At 42.8% G+C, this 24,766-nt stretch overlaps 2 protein-coding genes across 3 annotated transcripts in view; both read right to left on the reverse strand.

Annotated features, from left to right (window-relative positions):
• Positions 1-24,766, reverse strand: part of rabgap1l (RAB GTPase activating protein 1-like) — a 90,072-nt gene that overhangs the window by 38,352 nt on the left and 26,954 nt on the right. For both annotated transcript variants that reach the window (XM_040015054.1, XM_040015053.1), the window contains exon 14: positions 132-245. In XM_040015054.1, coding sequence (XP_039870988.1) covers positions 132-245 — 114 coding nt within the window. The remainder of the gene's footprint in view (positions 1-131; positions 246-24,766) is intronic.
• Positions 12,615-23,939, reverse strand: gpr52 (G protein-coupled receptor 52). The gene has a single exon (XM_040015063.1). The coding sequence runs from the start codon at positions 22,126-22,128 to the stop codon at positions 21,010-21,012; it is 1,119 nt and encodes a 372-aa protein (XP_039870997.1). The 5' UTR covers positions 22,129-23,939; the 3' UTR covers positions 12,615-21,009.

Here is a 24,766-nt window from a genome sequence, read left to right on the forward strand (position 1 = left end):
AGAATTAACTCTTAGCTTAGCGCTTAAAACAATTCTGCCATAAAGAAGGCAAAGTACCACACTACTGTAACCAAGAGCTTATTTTATAATAATGATATCTGGATCTTATTACTGTCACGTGTCAGGCTTACCTTGCAGATCTTGTACAGCGAGTCCTGTCCGTCTCCATCAGAGTCTTTGAAGTAGTCGTGAGCAGGAAAAGTGCGGTGGATGTCACGGGTGATGACACTTTCCTGTGCCGAGTCCTGCAACATAAATGAAATAAATGCTCTTTACACATATGCCAAGTCAAGTGTTTATACCCCCAGAAAAACCTATACCACGTTTGTGGTACGGTACAGTGGAAAGGGGGATTTTACTGGGTCAGCATGCAGGAGTTCAGGACATTTTCATCTTTTCACCCTTTGGAAATGGAAAAGAAGTGGATGCAGTGGAAAAGGAGGCAACGTACTGTGCTCAAGTCAGAACTGACAGTATCAGTTCACAGGTACGAAACAAACCAACATGTCACTGTGTTTGTGTATTAGTCTTCCCTCTTTTCTCCTGCAACAGCCCTCCCCGGGCTCCAGTCTGCACAGTCTAATCCACAGCACTGCAGTGCACACACACACCGAGCACGGCTGCTTATTTTGCAATGTGCTTCTCACTCACAAACAAGCATACACACACAGACAACGTGCTATGTCACTTCCCCCCCTCTCACTCACACACACACACTGCAAACACAACCGAGGGAGGACTGGAAGCAGAGTGTTCTCCAACAACTCACTGTAAGCTGAAGATAAACCAGCGCTGAGCCTGGTCGGCCTTGATGTGCATTTGTGTGCATCACAGACACAAACAGAGAGAAAAATAAAGAATAAAACTTTGAGTTTTTCCTTTCGTGACAGTAGTTAAGATTTTAAGTTAAGTCCTCACTACGTACGACTCTGGATACTGTAGCTCCTGTGAAAACTAAGGTCTCTAATCAGAAGTACCTGACTCCTGTGGTATAATTCTCAAACACGTAGCCTAAAGCAGATGACTCGTAATCTGGAGAGGAAATGGCGTGTCACAAATTTAGAAGATCATCATTTAGCCTGGAGAAATAGTTTGCTGCTTTATAAGAAAGCCCTCCGCAAAGCCAGAACATCTTACTATTCGTCACTGATTGAAGAATAAGAACAACCCCAGGTTTCTCTTCAGCTCTGTAGCCAGGCTGACAAACAGTCAGAGCTCTTTTGAGCCAACCATCCCTTTAACGTTAACTAGTAATGACTTCATGAACTTCTTCACTAATACAGTTTTAATCATTAGAGAAAAAATTACCAGTAATCATCCCACAGATGTAATATTATCTACAGCTACTCTTAGTACCATTGATGTTAAGTTAGACTCTTTTTCTCCAATTGATCTTTCTGAGTTAACTTCAGTAATTACTTCCTCCAAACCATCAACGTGTCTTTTAGACCCCATTCCTACAAAACTGCTCAAAGAAGTCCTGCCATTAATTAATGCTTCGATCTTAAATATGATCAACCTATCTCTAATGATCGGCTATGTACCACAGGCCTTCAAGCTGGCTGTAGTTAAACCTTTACTCAAAAAGCATCTCTAGACCCAGCAGTCTTAGCTAATTATAGGCCAATCTCCAACCTTCCTTTCATATCAAACATCCTTGAAAGAGTAGTTGTCAAACAGCTAACAGATCATCTGCAGAGGCTTATTTGAAGAGTTTCAGTCAGGTTTCAGAGCTCATCACAGCACAGAAACAGCTTTAGTGAAGGTTACAAATGATCTTCTTATGGCCTCTGACAGTGGACTCATCTCTGTGCTTGTCCTGCTAGACCTCAGTGCAGCGTTCGATACTGTCGACCATAATATCCTATTAGAGCGATTAGAACATGCTGTAGGTATTACAGGTACTGTGCTGCAGTGGTTTGTATCATATCTATCTAATAGACTCCAGTTTGTGCATGTAAATGGAGAGTCCTCTTCACACACTGAGGTTAATTATGGAGTTCCACAGGGTTCAGTGCTAGGACCAATTCTGTTTACATTATACATGCTTCCCTTAGGCAGCATCATTAGAAGACATAGCATACATTTTCACTGCTATGCAGATGACACCCAGCTCTATCTGTCCATGAAGCCAGATAACACACACCAATGAGTTAAACTGCAGGAATGTCTTAAAGACATAAAGACCTGGATGGCCGCTAACTTTCTGCTTCTTAATTCAGATCAAACTGAGGTTATTGTACTCGGCCCTGAAAAGCTTAGAAATATGGTATCTAAGCAGATTCTTACTCTGGATGGCATTACCTTGGCCTCCAGTAACGCTGTGAGGAACCTTGGAGTCATTTTTGACCAGGACATGTCCTTCAACGCACATATTAAACAAATATGTAAGACTGCTTTCTTCCATTTGTGCAACATCTCTAAAGTTAGAAATATCCTGTCTCAGAGTGACGCTGAAAAACTAGTTCATGCATTTATTACTTCCAGGCTGGACGACTGTAATTCATTATTATCAGGAAGTCCTAAAAACTCGCTGAAAAGCCTTCAGCTGATCCAAAATGCTGCAGCAAGAGTCCTGACAGGGACTAGAAAGAGAGAGCAGATTTCTCCTGTTTTGGCTTCCTGTTAAATCCAGATTTCAAAATCCTGCTCCTCACATACAAGGTCTTAAATAATCAGGCCCCATCTTATCTTAATGACCTTGTAGTACCATATCACCCTATTAGAGCACTTCGCTCTCACACTGCAGGCCTACTTGTTGTTCCTAGAGTATTTAAAAGTAGAATGGGAGGCAGAGCCTTCAGTTTTCAGGCCCCTCTTCTGTGGAACCAGCTTCCAGTTTGGATTCAGGAGACAGACACTATCTCTACTTTCAAGATTAGGCTTCAAACTTTCCTTTTTGCTAAAGCATATAGTTAGGGCTGGACCAGGTGACCCTGAATCCTCCCTTAGTTATGCTGCCGAAGGTTCTTCCTGTTAAAAGGGAGTTTTTCCTTCCCACTGTCGCCAAAGTGCTTGCTCATAGGGGGTCATATGATTGTTGGGTTTTTCTCTGTATCTATTATGGTAGGATCTACTGTACAATATAAAGCGCCTTGAGGCGACTGCTGTTGTGATTTGGCGCTATATAAATTCAATAAAAATTGAATTGAAAGTACCTCAAAGAGGAAAAGCAGTCTTCTACAATGCGAGCTGATTTACACAGCTCTCTATACTGGTTAGAATGGTTTTTATGATGGCTGCTGATTCAACAAGCATAACAGATATACTGTAGTGCCTACAGACTCTAACTTACACATTAAGCTGGTGATACAACATTAAACGAAACAAAGCAAACAGAGTTTTGCAGTGTCATCATAACATTTATGATGCATTACTATGTAAATGCAAAGGCTTTGGTTTAACACTGGCCAGGGGCCGAATATCAGACTTCATCCATCTATAATAGTTTACAATAAAAAAACAAAACAGTTATTTATATAAAGATTTTGCTCCTGCCTCGAGTCGCCCGGGGCGTCAAACCTTCATACAGCTGTTGAGCTGCAGATGGTTTTTTAATGTTCGTTCTGTTTTGCAATTTAAAATGTAGAGAATAAAGTCATGCCAGACTTTAAGTCATTCACTACAAAGAATGAGTTGGCTAATGTTGGAAAATCACTAGAAACACAGTTACGCACCACATTACAGTGAATTTATAACTACAACACTAAATTAAAGTCATCAATGAGCTAATCGTAACTGTCTGCTGATTATGAGGCTCGTATCCTACAACAGTCTTCCATTAAATGAGTGAAAGTGCCCAAACATACATGAACCACACACGCGTTTGATGGAAGCCGCTGGCACAGCCGAGCGTAACGCTTTAATGAGCTCTGTAGAGGAGGGGGTGTCTGATATGGGACCAAGCTGGAAAAATATTTAAAACGATGCTGCTCTTTAGGAACGTCTGCAAAGTTGTGAAGGTTTGATACCTCGACCTGGTGTAGCCTAAACCAATTATGTCAACACATTAAGATTACATGGGTAAATTAATAACAGCGTGAGGAAACTTGTTGGTGTTTTTATGCTGCACTCCTTCTCTGTCTTCTTGAAGTACAGTCACAGAAAGACTAGACATCAACTTCGTTTGTTAAAAACAACCTTTAAAATAATTATTAATGGAATATTTTCGTAGTTACTCCATCAGGATTAATAAACCCATTTATGACACTGTAATTACCACTGCAGCATCATCATGGACCAGCAGGAATCTGCTTGACAGTGAAAGTTGTAAACAGTTTGATTTAATAAACCATGCATGCCTCTGCTAATTAACAGCCTCATTACTCAAAAAACACCAAAAAAAGAAAAAAGGCAGGACGTCCTCTAAGCAGCTTAATGTCCTTCCTTCTTGTTTATATCCTTTCTTCCTCTTCTCTCCAGTTTCCTCCTCTCCTTGAATTCTTTCCTCCTTTGTTCGCTTTTCAAGCTTATCTTCTCCCATTTTCTATTTCCATATTGTACTTTCCACTTCATCTCACACTGTAACCTCGCTTCTATTGCTTTCTCTATTTCCTCCTGCTTTCTATGATCTCTTTTGTCTTCTTTTCTACCTCATTTCCTTGCTTTTCTATCCCTCTCCACCTCCACATGGCCACCTAAATATTTGAGTCATCTTCTGTCATTTTCAGTGCAGAGAGCAACTGTGCAAAGCTATTTCAGCAGTACGGTGTTACTATGCAAAAATACAAGACAAACCTTTTCTCCAATACTGACCGTCCACATCTTTATGTGCCGGTTTACTTTTCTATGAAATGCAAAGTTGTGGCTCAGCCAATGAGGAAAGGCCACTCATTCCTCACAGTAGCATAAACATTAATGGTCATCAAACCTTCCAGGAAACTAGAATCGTAACAATAAGCAGGGTGACTCTGTGGTTATATACCTGTTATGTATTTCACTGGCATGCTTTATGCTTAATGGGGAAAATCCCAAAGTGTTTCCCCACATGGGAGAGAGCCCAGCACACTTTGGCACCTCGGGGTCATCCGAGGTCACCAGAGAGCTGGACGTTATCAACGAGTGTAGCGCGGACAGAAGCAGCGCACAGCATCGCTACCGCAATCGCCACAATCCAAAGCGCCTTTAGCTCGAATATCTTTTTACAGCTGCCACAGGAGAAGGAACAGAAAAGACAATGAGGGGGATCCAGAAGGCTGCTAGTGATTGTTAGCTACCAGACAGGGGCAACAGTAGGACGAAGGATCTGCGGCTGCGATAAGACCAAGGTGGGAGCACCATCTGAAGAAAAGTCAAAGCTATTCTTAGCCGCGGGTAATCCTCCAGTAACCCAAAAAGGAAGGTGACTGCAGATGTTCGTGTACACAACAGGTAGAAGAAAGGATTTCTGGGGAAATCAGAACATGCACAAGTTTGTGAGCTGCTCCACAGGAGAGAGTTAGTGAGCCTGAAATGGCCAGTTTATCAGTAAAGCCTGTTGAAGACAGAAATGCAGTAATATAGGCGTAATCATTGGGGGGGGGCAGTCGTCAGAGCAGCAAACAACACCCACCAAACAGACTCGTCTTCTGACACCACCCAAAAACAAACAGACGTCACATGACCAGCTCCCAAAACTGTCCTGATTTAACACTACCGTGTCCATGCAACGCTTCATTTTTGTGCCCCTTGGTGGGTTTAAAGCTGACTAAAGGTAGAAAACAAGACCAAAAAGAGAAAAGACTAACGAGAGAAGAACAGGAGAAGCAGAAAGCACTGCAGAACGGCACGGGGAGAGATCAAGATGGATAAACAAGCAGAGACAGATGAGACAGAAGTCGAGAAAGAGGTTTAAAGCGAGGGGAGCGATACAAGTACCCGGAGAAGAACAACAGGCTTCTGTAATCGCAGCCTGGGGCTCGTTGGGCAGACAGTCCATTACTCAGACCTCTCCAACAGGTTACCTACTTAACACGCACGGCTAAAAATAAAAACTGCTGATATGTCCAAACCTGCACTCAACCTCCACATCTGTCTACATCCACCAGCGTTTCATTAGCCACACAAAGCTGACTGATGGAAGCAGCTCTGGAGGCTTTCCTCTGTGAGAAACACACATTCATGCTCACCTGTGACATAAAAACAAGTGTGTTCAAATCATTATTTAATACACAAATTTAGTTGTAAGCACTTTAAATGGGTTTTTAGTCCATCCAGTAAAAACTGTCACCGCTTCGGATGAACTGTAACATAAACGTGGCCTTTAAGCCTCGAGTATCCACTTCTGACGATAGCTTTCCTTCATAATTTTGGTTCTATGACTGCAACCAAAAACTAATAAATACGGATTTTTCTGCTTCTGTAGGCATCTCCCTGCATCTAAAGAGGTGGACACTGAAACAGCCCAATAACAGTGAAAAATGAAAAAGTACCTTCTCTGATACGGAGCAAAGAAAGAACAAAAGAAAGTCAAAGTAAGAACTGCACAAGGACATTTACCTGATTAAAGGTGCTGAATAACACATTCAGTTCAATTCAATTTTATTTATACAGCATCAAATCACAACAACAGTCGCCTCAAGGTGCTTTATATTGTAAGGTAGACCCTACAATAACACACATTGTATGAGCCCCTATGAGCAGCACTTTGGTGACAGTAGGAAGGAAAAACTCCCTTTTAACAGGAAGAAACCTCCTGCAGAACCAGGTTCATCAGTCTAATGAACCTATGTATTATAAATCAGAAAACAATGTGGTCGTTTTGAATGTTGCCCAGGTAACAACGTGGTTATCAGCATTAAACGAACTGATTATAAATATGAGAAAAAGTGAAATAATCATTTAACTCTGTGTATAGTATCTGCTAAAACGTCACTGGAGCAAAAAGGATGGTAGGTAGTAGTTAAAGAACAAATACATGAAGATACATGAAAGAAAAAAAAGAGCAGACTTTAATGACTGATCCTTAACTACTTCTATGGCTTTAGGGAGCAAAGCAGTAAAAGGGCAGCTGCTTAATGGGGGATGTTTTAAATGTTAATTACAGCCATGGGAGCTGGGCCTTCATTTTACACTCGAAGGTAACATAAGCAAACACCTGCCATGGTTGAAAACTATTGATTCAGGAGCCGGGTGACCGAGTTCACACCACACTTTGTCTTAAATGTGGTTGACAGGTTAGCTTCCCTGGTCTCGGCTTCCCCTCGCGTCTCGTCAGAGGGGAAGAATGAAGCCGGGGGACCTTTAGGCATACTGGGTCGTGACCTTGACAAATGCCGTCATGCTGCTCCACTGGAAGGTTCCACCGTATCAGGCAGAAGGGTGTGCTGTGCTCTGGAGCTATGTACTTATAATGTTATACATGTTGGGAAGCAACGTGAGAGTCTATTCAATTGAAGACTGAATGCTGTCTGTATCCTTGCATTGAAATTTATACATGTATAACTGCAAACAAGTGTCTTAATGGCACTAAAATACAGTATATAGGTGTGTGGGCAGATGTTAGAGCAATCAGTGAAAACACTGCCCAGAGTTGCCTTTTCTCATGCAGGAGCCAGCAGGAGTCTGCTTCAGCTGCAGCTACTATAGTAAACACAGCTCTCGTGTAGCAACGTTCAGGGCTGCGGAGTGTGTCAACACGGCTTATTTGATATCGCAATGCAAGAAAATGGACCCTACTCTGCCACTTGAGTTAGATCTAGAACTACATTATTTTTTCCCAACAGTATGAACAAACTTATCGTGGAAGGCATCGGCGCAGAAGCCGGCGACTCCATTAGTCGCTCACCAACGAACGACTTGGCCCCATGAACAGACCAATCGGCTTTGTGGGGTTTTCTGCGGCACCGAGGAGCCTCGGATCATTTCTGAACATGAGGCATGTTAGAACAAAGTGAAGTAAGGCTATAAAAATGACAAGGTCAGTACTTCAACAGTTCGCTTCAGAAGCATGAGTCAGTCTGTCCATCAACAGCACAAAATCCTGTCAAAATGTCCTTGAGCGAAATAATGAACCACCTACCTGCTCTCACACTGTCAGGCTCTTTGGATAAAAGTGCCAGTTAAATGCTCTACATGTAGAAATGTAAATGCAGAATCTCAGAAGCAGCTCCATCCTTATTATACCGTTCTAGAGAGCAGCGAGCTCTCAAGTAACCCTCCTTTTCTGACAGTGTTATGCAACTCCCGGGTGTGGAAGGAGCCCACGGGTGCTGGCTGGTGAACCCCTCGACTCAGAGGCAGCCACGCTTTGTTAAACCGATGAGGCAGAAGCCAAATATGCTGGGTTTAGACAGCTGAACACTCAGAGCCCACTAAGTCCTAAAGTGACAGCCTGGCCAATCAGAGGTGGAAGCAGCTATGAAGGCTGCGTGTGAACTGAAAGTGTGTGCAGAGAATAATTACAGAAAGATTCAAATGTAAATATCCCTCCATATTTATACAATAAAACTACAAGACGGCTGCAAGTCAGAAATGTAATTTATACCCTTTTAATGTATTTTATTTACCTTAAATATGCACATATTGGATGTCTATTTGGTGCACAGTCATTAAAGGAGATGTAATAATTTCAAGGCGGTGCACTATATCGATATCGGCTCAATCGGCGAGGTCGACATAAATCATTTACATACGTGCAGAATAAAACTGAAAGGTAGATGTGAGGTGTGTGTGCGCATTTATACCACAACGTGTGAGAGTCAGTTACTGTAACACGATTTCTTGCATAACTAATAATAAAACATGAAAGTTTCTCATAAAATCCAGTCCGACCTTCATTCAAGAACAAAACAAAAGCCTTCAAACTTCAGTGCAGGCTCGCTGACTTCAGTAACAACCTCGGTCACACACACAAGGACTAGAACGACGTTCCTTTCTGCTCATCAATAATTCTGGGAAGGTCTGATTAAAAAGCTACGAGTCCGATTTGGCTACGTGAAAACAAAATCCCGTTTTCTTGTTAGATTAGTTGTGCGCTTTAGGTTGCGCAATCTTCTTGAGAAAATGTAAGAGATTGTTTCTTAAATGCCTGCAGGGTATCCAGAGCCCGAGGGAAAGCAAACTGAGAAGGTTTAGGAGAACTCGGAGGTTTTCTTTCTCTTTTCTCCTCATCCTGGACTGTGATAGATTACTTGGTGTGTTCAATAAAGGCAAAATAAACTAGAACGGTTAGTTTAGTGCGCTTGTGTTGGTCTTGTTGTGACTCAAACTGACGAAGATCAGAGAACATTTTTATAAGAAACTAAAGTTCCCAGTGTGCTAGTGAGCAAGACACGGTGACTGTAGGTAAAAGCAGAGGATCGTACCACCAACCTGGCACTCCAGCACTGAACATCTATTATTTCTGTCCACAGGCATAAACACCAAACTAAGACAGTTACACTGGACAACAGCTGAGTTACTGAGAGCTGAAAAATGAGGCGAACAGGTCTCAACCGCGGTTTAGAGACAACATTCAGAACATGAAATGCTTTTTTTTTTTTAATCAATGTCTCTCAGAAATCTTGCAAAGTACAATCATGGTGAAAGTTAAACAGTAATTAAATGCTCTTCCTGCTGGTTTCACCGTGGCTCTTAACAGAAAGCACGTGACTAAAGACAGAAACACAGTCAAATTGTTAAATGTTGCCATCACTGTACTTAAATTTGTCTTGGTTCAAACTGTATGATCAAAGACATTCCTTCGTTAACGGGAATAAGTCTCTAAGCCAGCGGGCTCAACAGTTAGCATCTCTGCACGCTGTCCAGTAATCGATCCTGTGCTCAGAAGGCCTCATCCTAACGCTCTGCCAGCCACGGTGGAGGATCGTTGAAAGAAATCTGATGGACTTTGACAGCGACGTCTCCAACGGGGACGAGGAGACAACGAAGGAAAGAGCTGCCCTGTCGGAGCGGCGCATTCGGCACCATATTAGGGAACAGCTGCTGCATGAAGCAGCAGGATGGTGTGGTAAAGAGCCCGTCTGTTGCAGAGCTGCACCCTGGAACCGATCAGACTACGGTCCATATGAAGTCAGAGCCTCGAGACTGCTTGAAAGAAATGTCTGTTTCACTGTGAGGCACCATTTCATTTGTTATTAACTTACATCTTTAAATGAAAACTGTGCAGCTGAATAAGACGCAGTGAGAAAACTAACAGCATAAACCCAGACAGAAGGAGAATGTGGAGAATCTAAAGTACAGATGTAAAGGGAAGAGGAAATGACTTAAGCAGGGAGACAATCTGAGTGACTGACAGGCAGAATATTAGCTGGCCTCCATCTTTGGATGGAGCTTCTTCAATGAAGGAGCGGCACTGAAAACAGGGCAGAAGACGTGCTGTTGCTGTAAACACGTGCAGTAAACTGTACTTCTACGTGAATCCATATGAACCACGAGGTTGGGCTTCAGCTTGGGCTCCGTGCTTTTTTCTGCTCTCAGGTCTCTGTGATGTCACCTCGCAGCAGCCCCACCCACCTGCTGTTCAAACCTTCTGTTTACAGCGAGAAGGCAAAGAGAGGGTGAAGCTAAAGCTATCAAACACGCTGAGGCCCAGTATGAAATAAGCAGGATTATTTTTAACTCTGAATCATGCAAAGCTTCTTTAGTATTAATGAAATGAGAAATATTGTTCTAATTAAGGAAGATGGGACCATTTCTTGGTTGCAGGAAGCCTGGTCAGAATAAAGCCTGATGCTCTTTCTTTAGCTGTGAATGTCGAATGGTTTCCATTTGTTTCCACTGAGCTTCCTTATAGTTTGAGGAAAACTCAAAATGTTACAAAGGCCCAACAAAGGGAATGAAATGAATTTAAGAAACTCCCAAAATGCCTGATTAATCCGAGATTTTGTATCCGAGAGCTTCCAAAGACCGATGCTAATTGTACATGTTAGCGAGGCAAAGACAGACCATATTATTGGTCCTTTGTCACAACACAGCCAGACGTCGGGAAACAATAATGACTCTGCCTCTCTGCGGACGTACCTGGCTTCACAAACACTCATTACTTTTTTGCCCTCGTTTCCCTCCGTGTGATGCAGTGAGATATGATATTCAGAGGACACAGCCCAGTAATTAAAACCCAGCTCCCCTTGAGGCCTTTGTGCTTGCTTGCTGGTGAGGAAGTTTCTCGAGGCTTCCCTGGAGGGTGGGCAGTGGGTGGTGGTGGAGGGGCAACAGCTGGCCTGCCTGGCAGATTGCAGATTCATCTGTGTCTGTATCGCTGCCGTGGCATTTTAATGGTGCGGCTGGTTCTGCATTTCAATAAGCCGAGCATGGTGCGCGCACACGCTAAATTTCATTTTCCTCACAGTTAAACTGGCACAGCTGTAACTGCAGCTCCGTTTCATTTACCTTCATTAGGACTTTTCATCAACGTCTTTTTAATGTTTTTTTTCTTTATGACTAAAGAAATACTTCAAAAATGTAGTTTATTTAAAAAATAAACAAATAAAATAGCTTTTGCTTGTTTGACAATGTCTGTGCTCTCATTAGCTGGCTTAATATAAAAGCAACTGGAACTTGACCCACGTAACAGCTTTTTGGTTGAACAATTAGATTAAAAAAAAAAAAAAAAAAAAAAATCTGGTTCCTGCTCCCGAACCAGGATTCAAGGAGCTTTATTGTCATTCGCATCACATGTGAACATGAGGTGGAACGAAATTATGTACACACGGTCCCAGAGCGAAAAGACAAAGTAATGAAGAAACAGATTTTTTTTTTTTTAAAGTAATAAATAAATAAATAGTTGTTTGTTTTTATATCTAATAACGAAATATAATAATAGTGCTGTTTTAACAGCACCCTCTTTCAGAATAAAAGGTAATAAAACAATACAATAAATAATACGATGATAATACTATGAGAGGACTTTAATTTGTCTAATAGTTTGTATATATCTCTATATAGATATAAATAAAATGTATAATAACAAATTGTAATGGCAGTTTATTATTCTTTTTATGGAATTTTAGACACTGCAGTAGTAATACAAAACTATGAAATACAACATTTAATCACTAAGGTCATTCAAAGACGATCTGTGATCTGTCACAAGCACCTGAGTTATCCTGGATAAACACTTTACATTTATGACGCCATGCAAATGAAACTTGCAGAGATATTAGCCAGTTAAATCATTTTCATTCATCATCCAATAAATAAAAAAATATAATGGAAAATGTGAAAAACAGACGGCAGAAACACCCTTCAACATCATACGAGTGTCCAGCAGGGGGCACTCTGCAACAAACCAACCTGGTAATTTTTTTGTACCATAAACATTAGGGAAATTTGTTTCACGAAGACAAACAATACAATTCATACAATGAAAAATCTTCGAGTTACCCTTGTACACTTTAAAGGCCTGTATGTCTAAATATTGCTTCTTCATCCTTTTTGAAGCCTGAAAAACAGAAATTTTCAGGGCAGATAAACATGTTTCAGCTTCATTAGAAACGCGTCACAGGAGCAACACTGTAACAAGTAAAGGCACAGAGTACTGGGAGGGGACAAAAACATCGATGTAGATGTTAGACGTTTTATTTGCAGAGGTGAAAACCACCAAACTGCATTCTGGGTAAACATATCACCGTGTGTGAGAGGTGGCTGGCTGTACTTCCTCCACAAGCTGATGAACTGCATCAGCACCTTGTGTCATGTGGCACTTTGCCTGGAATGTTTCTAGTATAGAAACAACAGATTTGGTAGGTGATGCCCCTCTGATGGCACGCACCTCTCTCTACCTCTCACACTGCATCACAGAGCTCGGTGCATCCCCCAGGTATCTGACATTTTCTGCGTGTTGTCATTTTCACTGTAGGACAGCTGAACCTCTTATGTGGGGACATAAGACCCCCGGGGGATGATAGAGGTGGCATAGTGGGTCAAACACTTAGTGGGTCCATGAAAGAAGATAGACACTTGTTTCACATTGAGTAGTGTGATTTCTTGCCCCTGCATTTATAGTACGCACCTTTCCATGTGTTATGTTAGAGGCTGCATAACACCAAGACAGAGACATGACAATCTGACCCACAGTTTATCCAGGGAGTACCAAGATGATGAAGGTTAACATGTCCTGTGCCATTCCCAGTGCTCCAGGCTCATACTTCAAACACAAATACTGGCAAACCAGTTTGATTATATCTGAGCTTTTTGTGCTTCCTCACACACCAGAGACAAGCGAAAACCAGAGCTGGCAAAACGTCTGCGCAGGCCATCTGTCACAACATCTGACTTTTAGCTTAACATTTACTCATTAATTGTGTAACATAAAAAACGTACACAGTTACAATTTGGTTACAAGAGGAGAGAAGCTATGTGTCGTGTTAATGATGGTTTGAGATGAGCTGCCTCTCGCTACTAACCTGCCCAACACAACCAGTCCTGTTGTCCAGATAAGGCTCTCAGAGACACAAAGGGAAAGTCTGCAGGTCTGAGTAGGAATATGCCGAGGGCCCAAGGGAGTAGTTTGACTGGCTTATGGTATTTCATTCAGATAAAATGCCTCGAGAGAGAATTAAAGAAGCTGGCAGTGGTTTTCTGGCAGAGCTTCAGTGTCTGAGGTCTGCAGGGAGGGCAACAATAAAACAGGTTTGTCCTCCGCTGTCTGTCAAGGTGTTTGTCTTCGTGTGTCTGAACAGCTAAAAGAGGAATATTAGTGGAAATTATGCCAAATTAAATTAGAATGTATTAAAAGAAATCTTAAAAACTCTTCAGATGTTAGTTTAGCGTTGCAGTAATAAGACAAATGGATTAAAGCATTTCCAACGCCGATACTTAACGAGCTCCGTCCTGTCACAATAAAATCCACTTGAAACAGGAAGAGAGTTTCTGCGGTGAGAGCGGCAGCTGTCTGGCGATGTCGGCGACAACAGTACCAATGTTTTAAATATCGTTCAAGTTCAACATAAACTGTTGTTGACAAACAGTAATCTGAAAACTAAACTTTTAATCAGCTCGCATTTTTGCAACAGTAACAATTTAACTAAATTAATAAAAATGAACTCTAATGTGTATTTATCAGATCAGTTATAATTTTTATTCAGTGGTTAATAAAGTGTCCCTAGTTTTTGTTCAAATCTTTAATCCTTTTTCCAAAGTTGAGAATTCATCTAGATGTTTTACAGAAACCCTCCATTTAATTTAACAATCGCTTTTTATTGGTTACAAATTGATACATTTTCTTCTCTGAAAAAAAATGTAAAAACTTATTTTGAATTTCTTAACCCGTATAAACTTACCAAGCTTTAAAATGATTACTAATCGGTATTATACATGCATGAGTATATACGTCACAGATCCATTACAGGCACACAAATATAAACAGGTGCTCAAGGCTAAGGTGAGATTTTAAGATACAAAAGGTGGAAAAAAACCTGCAGAAATGCTGATCGTTACTTTCATCCAGTGAAACCAATGCAGGGAAACTCAAAGCACTCAAACGAGATGGAAGAGAAAGCTCTCAGCAAAGAATCAACTGATGGACAAAAGTGTACCTGTGGCACTCGCCGGGTCCAAAGGTGGAATCGAATTGTGAACTTAAAAGCATCGGATGAAGAGTGCTGGTGAGTCCACATTTTAGACATTTCCAATGTTCCCATCCAGCGCACTCTGCAACGAGTGGGTAGCTAAGTGTTCTGTTTATTGCTCTGGAGCACTTGGACAAGAATCAGGTCCTCTGTGAGAACTGAACCACTGACCATTTTGTCACCATGACAATTACATAAATACTCTGATTAAATGTCACGTCCTCAAACGCGTGTTCACCGGAGAGGCACTCGTATGTCGTCACTGCTGCAGATGCTTTCTAATATATCAGCGTTGTCCTCGATATGACTGAAGAAACTCAGGCCACCCTCACTGCTTCCACAGGAATTAAGAGGCAGCAGCTGCAACAAGCTTGCCTCACAATCTGTAGGCCTCAGTTAGCGTGTTAAAAGTTAAAGTTTGCGACAGTATATTTAGAAAAAAAAAGCCTGAACAACTGACTTGTTTGGAAGAGTTGCCAGCAAAGAGCGTCCACACTAGAAGAACACGGCAGCATGGCTTAGCTTTGCTAAGTTCTTAACAAACCACAAAACTTTATGTTTGTCCATAATGCACAGCACCGCTTCTGGTGAAAATCAAACAGCATAAACACCTCACGCCAGCTGTCCAGCGTGTTGGTGGAGATCTGATGATTTGAAGATGTTTGAAGGTGTGTCAAAGTCCAGTCCGCAGCACTTCACGTTAAGGTTGGGCGATTGGATGAATATATCGACTATCGATGATAGGCTGAGCCCACCGGCGATCGTGTTTACAGGGGGCGATTTATTTATTTGCCCATGAGTAAGTTTGCTAATAATGACGGAGCTAATAGAAGCAGTCAACAGAAAATAATATTAGCGCTGTTTTAACAGCACCCTCTTTCATCTGCGAGCAAGTGCCCCCTCCTCAGAGTGCGCCCAAGTGCTTGTTGCAAATCAGAACGTGCATGATTACATTGCTCCGCCCATCAAAAAGTCTGCGCATGCACGAATACATCGCCCATCGTCGATTACTGGACTGATGATTGTCGGCGATTTCTTACATATCGCCCAACCCTACTTCACGTTATTGCTGCTAAAGGTAGTTCTACAAGCACCTGAATCACGGGGTGTTCTTTTATTTCCTTTGGTTCACAGTTAATCTGTGTTAGAGTTAAAGGACATGTTCTCAGGCGTGGCAGTCACCAAGCCCGCACCTCTCTGCACATCACAGAAGTTCACCGTAGTCTTTACTGTGGTTTGGAAGAGTACGGGACGGCATATTTTTACCTTATTATTCTATTATTAAAATTTTCTCTTTAGAAAATCTGTATCAAGAAAACCATTTTAGGAAGCTATGAGAGCACCGGAGGAGTGACACAATCAAGCAGTCATTGCAGCTGAAACGATTCAGGTGGACGGACTGCCATGAAGCATTGTATGGATGTCCTCGGTTATTAGCTTCCCTTCAGGTAACTTTTTAAAAGATAATTTAGTCAAATATTTGAGATTAACTATTGATGGACTGAATCTTGATTGCCCCCCAATGATAACAAATCCAATAATGATGTGGGTTTAACCTCCCACTGGATGAATTACAGTTTGAGGACTGCTATAGCTGGCTATGACTAGCTGTCATCTATCAGCTGGATCTCATGTTTTCAAAGAGAAATGGAGGCAATACAAGATGTATGAGCGAGTGTTGGTGTGTGGGTGTCTAAGTGTGCCCCTCCTTGTGCCATCAAAGGCTTTTGGTGACTGCCGCGAGGCTCCGCTATTAGCGCACAGAGACAGGAACTGGTTTCCCCTCCAATTATGACTTCCCCACCTCAAAAGAGGGTCAGGTGGTCCTTTCTCAATCGGGACGGAAGAAGCAGAGTGGCAGGATGGAAAGGGAACGAGGACGTGAGGCAAGTGCTACCATTTGTGGAAATAAAAGGGAATTCCTGATATAGCATTGGCCGTGAACATCAAGTGGGCCTGGACTGGGAAGCTGCTCACGGCTTGACTGTCAGTTTGGATGCGACAGTTTGCAGTTTGTCTCTATGCGGTAACTACATTTGGTTCATTATTGTAATACAAATGTAATCTGAGCACTTCTCATTGGACCCAACCAAATCGGTTATTCCTCTCAGTCGGATGCTTTGGCAAGACTTTTTCCAGAAAGCTCTCCGTCTCCTCCTGCATCTCCGTCCACTAGGTGATGACAGAGGGTTTATGGCTGTTGAGAGACTCACTCGCAGTCTAAAAGCATAATAAATCTGAAAGGCTGATTTAAGACAGACAACTTTATCATATGAAATCTGTTCACATCAACAGAGCACATGAAGGAGTTTTATCCAGTAAAAGAACGACTAGTCTGTGGCAGAGATCAGTCGGGAGAATAAAGAGGTCAGACAGATGAATCTTTACCTCATCTGTTTGTCATTTACTGCGTATCCATATGTACACACAGGTGTATCAGTACTGACTGCCTGCGCCAAAAGGATCAGCACATGTATAACTAAGAGGGATCCAACCTCAGAGCTTAAGCTGATATACCATCATTACAGAAGTGATGAGAGTCACTCGTGTTGCACTAGGTCGCAATTTTCATTCCATTCTTTCTCTGCAAGGAGTCAGAAGACGAGATGTAGATTTATCGTCCCTCCTCTGGTCCTGGATTTATGTTATTTATAAATGTGCACGGCTTCCTTTCTATTACACATTGAGAACATTTCAAAAACGACTTGTACATCAAAGCGTCGCCCATGTTTGCTGAGGCAGGTGTGAGCTAATCACATGATTCGGCCACAAAGTAAAAACCCATGTTTCCACTTTCTGCAACATTTTGAGCAGAGAAAATATGACGACTACTCTCAGCAGGGTGTGAATGCAGCTACCGATACACAGAAACACACACACTGTCCAAAAGCAATGTCTACTATTTTCACCTTTATTAGGTTGGCAGCAACAGCAAAAACCTTTTGACAAAATTTCAAATTAAAAAAATAGATACTGTGCAATTTAACACACTCGCCTCCTACTCGAACATCAGCCTAGGTGAGTTAACAAAAACGGGTCCACAACACCTGCCAGAACTTATTTTGGCTGTACAGCAACAACAGATACACGCACTACATACTCATATGCAGTATATTGTATAAAGATTCAAACATAAATTAAATAAATATATAATATTTCCTTTAAACACTTTTTACTAAAAGCTTCTATCAAAGCACTTAAAAGGAAGGTGACATTACAGTTCTGATTTTTTAATACCACTTCAGTTTGGTCAGTGTAACACAGACACACAAATCATTGATTATTAAACACTCGGCACTTTGACTGAAACCTCGTGCCAGGACCACGTTTCACATGACCTGCTACATGAAAGCCTACAAAGGCATGAGCACGTGTGCATCTTCATACCAGTAACTGTGATCTCCACTTTAAATGTTCTTAAACTTTTTGACAACTGCTCTATTTTATGTCATTACAGAGTTTTGCTTTCGTGTTATTGTTTGTCACCACATTGAAGATTTTACAGGTCATAATAATTTCATCTACTACCCGACTAACACGCTCCCAAAGTGAATACAAAAACACAAGCTATCAAAATAAAATATATATATATATATATATATATATCGAATATTTTAAGTCTAGTATTTGACACAGTCCCTACTGTTATACCTCATATATGCCAGATCGTATGGCTGTTGGAGTGAGTTCACTTGGACATTTCTATAAACGGAGATATCAAAGAGCAGAACATGGAAGTCAGAAATCACATCAACGCTGATAAAGTTATGAAACGACCCATTTTCGACCCTCTTGAACTTAAAGAAAAAGCTAAGCGCAGTGACGACGCATCCTCGGATGTGTAAAGTTTCACACGGTACGTGAAATGTTTTTAAAAAGTGCAGCATGACCATGTGATGGCAATTATTCTCAAGATAAAATACACTTTTCCTACAAAATACACCTTTAGGCACATAAAACAATCTATAATGCGTTAACGTTGCATTAAAGTTGCAACTATTTGAAATCCAACACCATCGACCAAAGTGGAGTATTTTGAAGAATGCTGGCGGTTCCTCTGAGGACCTGCACACATGTCCACAGCTTTTCACTTTTGCCTCATTTTTTGGAGCATCTGCCTCCAATTTGACTTATTTGAATAACCCCCAAACAAAAACTAACACTGCCAGCAGTTACAGTAAACTATATGAATAAACCATTATCAGTTGCTCCCGGAACAAACTCAGACTGACCACAGGCCGGTGACGACACTACAGCCTGAGGATTAATCAAAAGAGTCTAAGATCTCATTACAGTGATTTTAGCTTCAATTTATAGGGTGGCCAGAAAGACTAAACTGGAATGCTCACATACTCCATGTCAAACATGTCAGTGAGAATAAGACTCAGTTTTACTGGCCCTACAGTAAAACACCACAAAGCAGCCTTAAAATGATGGGATGACCTGGCTGCTGGACACCGGCCGGTGTCCTGCAGGGTTTAGATCTCACCCTGGGTCAACACACCTGAATCACATGATGAGTTCATTACCAGGCCTCTGGAGAACCTCAAGACATGTTGACAAGGTCATTTAGCCGTTTAAATCAGCTGTGTTGGATCAAGGACATCTAAAGCCTGCAGGACACCTCGAGGCCTGGAGCTGGACACCGCTGGTCTACACAAAGTGTCCCGCAGCAGTAGATCGGACAGTTACAGTATCTGGGAGCTGGGTTTGCTGTGTCTCCTGGTTTCCTGCGTGGCCGTTATGCACTACAGGGCCTAAACCACAAACTGCTGACACCACTACAGGAGCCAAATGGTAATTTGGCTAAAGACTGCTGCTGTATTAATGTGAAATTAATTTTCTCGTTTGTATAAAATGCATTTTATACAGAGTGGAATGACTACCCTACTGTGCTGTGGTAAAGTGGGAGTCAGTCTGTTATATAGATTTTCACGTCTACTTCAGAAGTGGGAGAAATAAAAGACGAGGCAAAAATAAAGCGCACCGCCAGATGACCAGTTCAACGAACAAAGACGAGGTAAACAACCAATAGCCTTAAACGTTTACCCTGTCATTTGTTAACAAACAGATCAGGTCACATTAATCCCAGCCCCTGTCATCTCAATACTATCCTTCAGGTGAGCCACCCAAAGCACAAGAAACTTGTGACATCTGAGGCCCCGCACCAGAGTGAATGTGTTAGTGGGTTCAAAGCCACATTCAACAGTAAAACATCTGCATCCTCAAAGCAGCTCATGTAGAAGAAAAGATTTGGACAGTGACACTTGTACTGCATCTTCATCTGTGTTCACAATCCAGCTGTCATTTGTATAAAGAAAAGATTTATTGGCTGGTTCAAAATCATGAAGTCATGCATCAAACTGACTGAACACTCATAATGGGAACGTCAGGAAGGCTGAATCAGTGGGGGGGACTTCTGATGCTTGTGGAATACAAAGCACAGAGGGAGACCTTGCACTATTTCACTGACTTCAGTTAAGCGTCATAGCATGAATCTATGCTAAGCCGGACATATGCTTTGTTCCAGTTTGGAAATAAGGTGCTTTGTCGTGGGAGGAGCACGAATCAGCTGATGATATTCAGGTCAAATTAAAGTTGTTTAACAATCTCGTACAGGCCCAATCACAGCAGCACCTGAACTGATGGGCATTTGATGACCAGCAATAAATAACTGTTAAGCAATTTTGTTCATGTTGTTCATTTAAAGGTTTTCGTGCTAAAGATGCACAGCCCCTTGGTATATGAGATATGATCTGCATACTGTCAGAACAGAATTACATTAAGTTTACTTTCTAAGATTAGCAGCACTTATTCATGTCGTAAAATCTTTAGCTTAAATCTCAGCTGTAACCGATCACCCAATCAAGGGGGGGCAGAACACCTGACATAACTATGACTCCACCTGCTCACTTCTTAAAAACAGTCAAAGCCATTTTCCGTCGTGTTTGTCACAGCAGCACACCGGCTGCTGTCACTGTCGTACGTGTAACATTGATATGGAAACGTCTAATATCCACTTAGAACCTTTAAACAGGTCTGTGAGCACAACTGTAGATTACACTGTATCTACTGATGACACACACAAAGAGCATGAAGACATCCATTAGACGGTTGCTCTGAATCACAACCACTAGCAAAGGTTAACAGACATGAAACGGTCACATTTGATTTGTGAGGAGATATCTATGAATGTTTTGGCATTTACAGTTTTGTCTCTCCGGTAGATCCGATCTCATCGATGATGTGCACAGAGATGTAAAGGCTAAGAGAGCCTTCGCTGTAATGTAGAGTAAAAGCCACCGCAGAGCGCCCGCTTCGCTTGAAATCTCAGTTTAGATGCTGCATTCATCTCCTTGAAAGGGTTTTAATGCAATTACCAGTGCCCAGGATAATGTCACAGTTATCAGCTAAAAAGGTTGATACAGTTATCCACTGAGCCCTGCCAATTTAACTACGAGTTAACTAGCTGCTAAGCATGCTGGGATTCTTATTTCCTCATCCTGTGGGAGACATGGCTTCAGATGGAGCACGAGTTTGCCCTCTTTCTTGGTTTAGGCTCGCCAAAGTCCCGGTCATCTGCAGCACAGTGGCTGAAGGAGCAAATGGTCTGCGAGAGCCTGCGCATGCCCAGCCGGAACACACTATTAGACAGGCTGTAGATGACACAGTTGCAAAAGCTGTTGCTAATGGCCAGCCAAGTTGTTATGAAGGAGAGGGCAGGGCTGTCCAGCACGTGGGAGCTTTCTAGAAGAAAGTAGATTATGTAGGGCAGCCAAAGCATATAGAAAACACTGGTAATGCGAAAGAGTACCATCGCGTAGCGCCGATCCGGCCCGTGCCCCCCGTGATGCCCGCCACCATTCCCTTCACCGGCCTCCATCTCCTGGCTGGGGAAACGTGCACGTCGTTCGCTGATCTCCCTGTTGTGTTGCTGACAAATGCGGAAGATGTGGTAATAGGTAAAACAGACCACAAGGGCAGCAGGCGCATAGAGCAAGCACACCACGAAGCCTGTGAAGAGGGCGGAGGTGGGCCAAGAGTGTGCGCACCACTCGAAAATATCCCCGTGATAGCCCGGCTTACCCCAACCAAAGAAGGAGGGGGAGAAAATCAGGCTGGAATAGACCCAGATGAGAGTGATGCAGCCTCGTAGACGGCACGGAGTCACCAGCTGGTTGTAGGACAGCGGCTTCGTTATAGCCAGGTACCGGTCCACGCTGATACAGGCCAAGCAGGCCATTGAAACACTCTTCAGAACAGAGATGACATAGCTGAAAACTTGGCATGTGACTGGCTCCTGGACACTGGTTGGGTAGTGGAGTAACGACAGGGTGGGCACCAAGCAGCTGAGCCCCACCAGCAGATCGGCGTAGGCCATGGTCTGGATGAAGTAGCTGGTGGTGTAGTGGTGCAGCAGAGGGGCACAGTGGAACACAAAGATCACCGTCAAGTTCCCAGCAATAATTAGTACAGTTAGCAGCACGATGACAGCGGTCTCCAGAATACAAGCATCCAGGCCTCCATTCAGCCCCCAGCCCAAGGGACAGGAGTGGTTCGAGGCCCTGCCAGGAACGAAGTCTCCATGGCTGAGGTTGGCAGTGATCGAAGGGTCTGTTGTCAGTTCAGACTGGTTCATTGTTCTGGGTGCCGTCCAGGTGGGTCAGGACTGCGGCGTGTCACCCATAAAGGCAGCTGGGCCGAAACTGGAGATTCTCCTGTCGCCCTCCTGTTTTTCGCCAGGCGTCTGCAGCCAATCTCAGTTCACAGAGCTGAACATGCTCCCTAGCGTGCCCACGCTTTCGTTCGCCTTACTCTCATATCGCTGCTCTGTCTCGATCAAATGAACGCAGACTGGAGGAAAATCAATGCAGCCGCCAGCAGCGTAGGACAACCCGTTCGGCTCTCCTTTCCAATAATGCATGGTCAGCGAAAGTAGTGGGTGGGCAGCGGTCAGTAGTACGAAGAAAGGTGCATTCCTTCAGTAAACCTAAAGCTTCGGCCAGCACGTATCCCAGCGGTGAGCTCACTTGCCGCTCTGCCTTGCAGTCTGTGGCCTCATCGTCTGATTTAAATGAGAGTTGCCACCAGGGAGGCTGAGGGCAGGAGATGTCCTCGCAAGGGCAGAGAGCAAAGATGATGCGAGGGAGGAAATCACACAAGGTTAAAGCAAAGTCCAAAGCTCCACTCGATTCACTAAAGAGCTCAAACAAATATGGAGCATTTCTATTTCACTCCTTAAGAACAGCTGAGATTTTCTGGGTGCCGCTGTGGCTCCAAAACACATTTTAGGTGATCGCTATGTTTAATTAAAGCATCAGCGATGTATAATTAAATTCATTTCTTTATTACAATCCAAAGTTTCACTGTGTGCCAGAGTGTTTACTATGTAACCGCAGGCTTCCCTTATTTTGGTGGTCCTCCGGCCAGTGTCTGGAGCCCGTGTATGCCCAGCTATTGTCTGAATCAAAACACAGACACGGGCTAGAACAACACGGGGATCTCCGCGGGAGATAATGTCACAGCTCTCTCAGCACACACAGTGGTGAGGGGAAATGTGTTTACAAGGCATCCCTAGGCAGCATGAGGTAAAGCATCCCAACGTCCAGATGACTTCTGCCAACAACGTGAAGTTTAAATCCAAATGTGCAAACTTGCCTCTCAGTGTTCTGGACTGCAAGTTGTGAAAAAGACAAACCAACGTAAGAGTCGAGCGGCTGATGAGTGTTTGATGTCAGACTCCCATGCAGGCAGACGTGAGGACTTTCCAGGAGAAATGAGAGGCCACCTGAATAACTCAGCGCTCCAATCACTTTGACTCCACAGCAATCCTGTCGCAGACACTTGCAGAGAGGGGTTTGGGAATGAATCGACAGTCGGCTTATTTACCCGACACTTCCATTTTCATTGTGGTATTCTTGAAAATCTGGCAGCACCTAGAAGGGCTCGGGACCTTGTCCTCAAGTGCTTAATGCAGCCGCAGATTTTCCAAGTTGCCTTAGTCCTTTCAAGTGTTGTGGAGGGGGTCCTATAGCAGCGCCTCCAACTCTTCTCTCAGTACAGCTGTCGCCTGAACAAAACACTGACGGTACAACAAAAGGGAATCCGCTCTCGCAGCATAAAGAGAAGAAAAGTCCCAGTCGGAGTCCCGGTCTTTTTTTGAAAATGGTCCCTTTTATTTTAGATGAACAGAAAAAAAAACCAACACGTTTTTAATTATTAATTCCTCAGATCCTGGCACACTGAAGGATATGAATGCAATGCATCTGTCCAAAGCAGCAAGTAAAAATGAAAGGCAAAAAAAAGGGGGGGGATGACTGCGCTGATGGAAATGAGTTAAATCTGCAGCGAGAGAAGCGAGGGGATGGAGAGTCCCTCAGCCCTGGTGCAGTGAGGAGAGATGCTGTGACTGGCTTACACTTCCCTCCCTCCCTCACCACACAATCTCTCTAGCTTGCACACTCCAGTCTCTCTCTCTCTCTCTCCACACACACACACACACACACACACACACACACACACACCCTCCCTTCTCGCTGCTCACAGCCCCGCCTCCTCCCCTCCCAGCTGCACCTGAGGCTCCCTGCCACATTATCCTGCCTCAGACTGGCTTTCTCCCAGAGGTACATTTGGATACATTTCCTATTTACATATCACTTTTCTCTCAAACTATTTCTATTAAGTGAAGCCCTTCTCACTTTTTCTCCCCTTTCCTGTTTAGTCACACAGCCCTTCATTGCACACATACCATAAACATACACTATTCACATTTTAACTGCAGTTGAGCAGCTTTATGTATTTAAACACAAAAACTACTGAATCTAAAAATATTCAAATGCAAATTTCATAACATCGGTGAGTCATAATATGTACAGTGTTCAGTCTCAGCCTGCCACAAACAAAGTGTACATAATGTACATGAACACTCAGTTAACCTCCAGTATGATAAGAAACATCTTAATTATTGGAAAATGCATCTTCTGCATTATCCAAACAGACTCCAGGTTTCTTTTCTTTATTTACCAACAGCTTAGCACACTTATCTCTGCCCCTTAGTTACAGTTGCCAGGTATTTCAGCCAGTTGGGAGCATCCTGAAAGGGATCAAGTGACAGTAAATTGGCTAATCTAAAGAGTGGATGGAAAGAAACCGGCCAGCATGATGCATACACAACTGAAACTTTGTTAATATTACTGAGAAACCATTAAAGTCATTGAGTGGTGGTCATTTTGACAGGAAATAGTTACACTGCACACATCTAGAAAACAACTTTAATT

This window comes from Simochromis diagramma, unplaced genomic scaffold (assembly GCF_900408965.1).
Source record: "Simochromis diagramma unplaced genomic scaffold, fSimDia1.1 OVJJ01000453.1, whole genome shotgun sequence".
Classification (NCBI taxonomy): Eukaryota; Metazoa; Chordata; class Actinopteri; order Cichliformes; family Cichlidae; genus Simochromis; species Simochromis diagramma.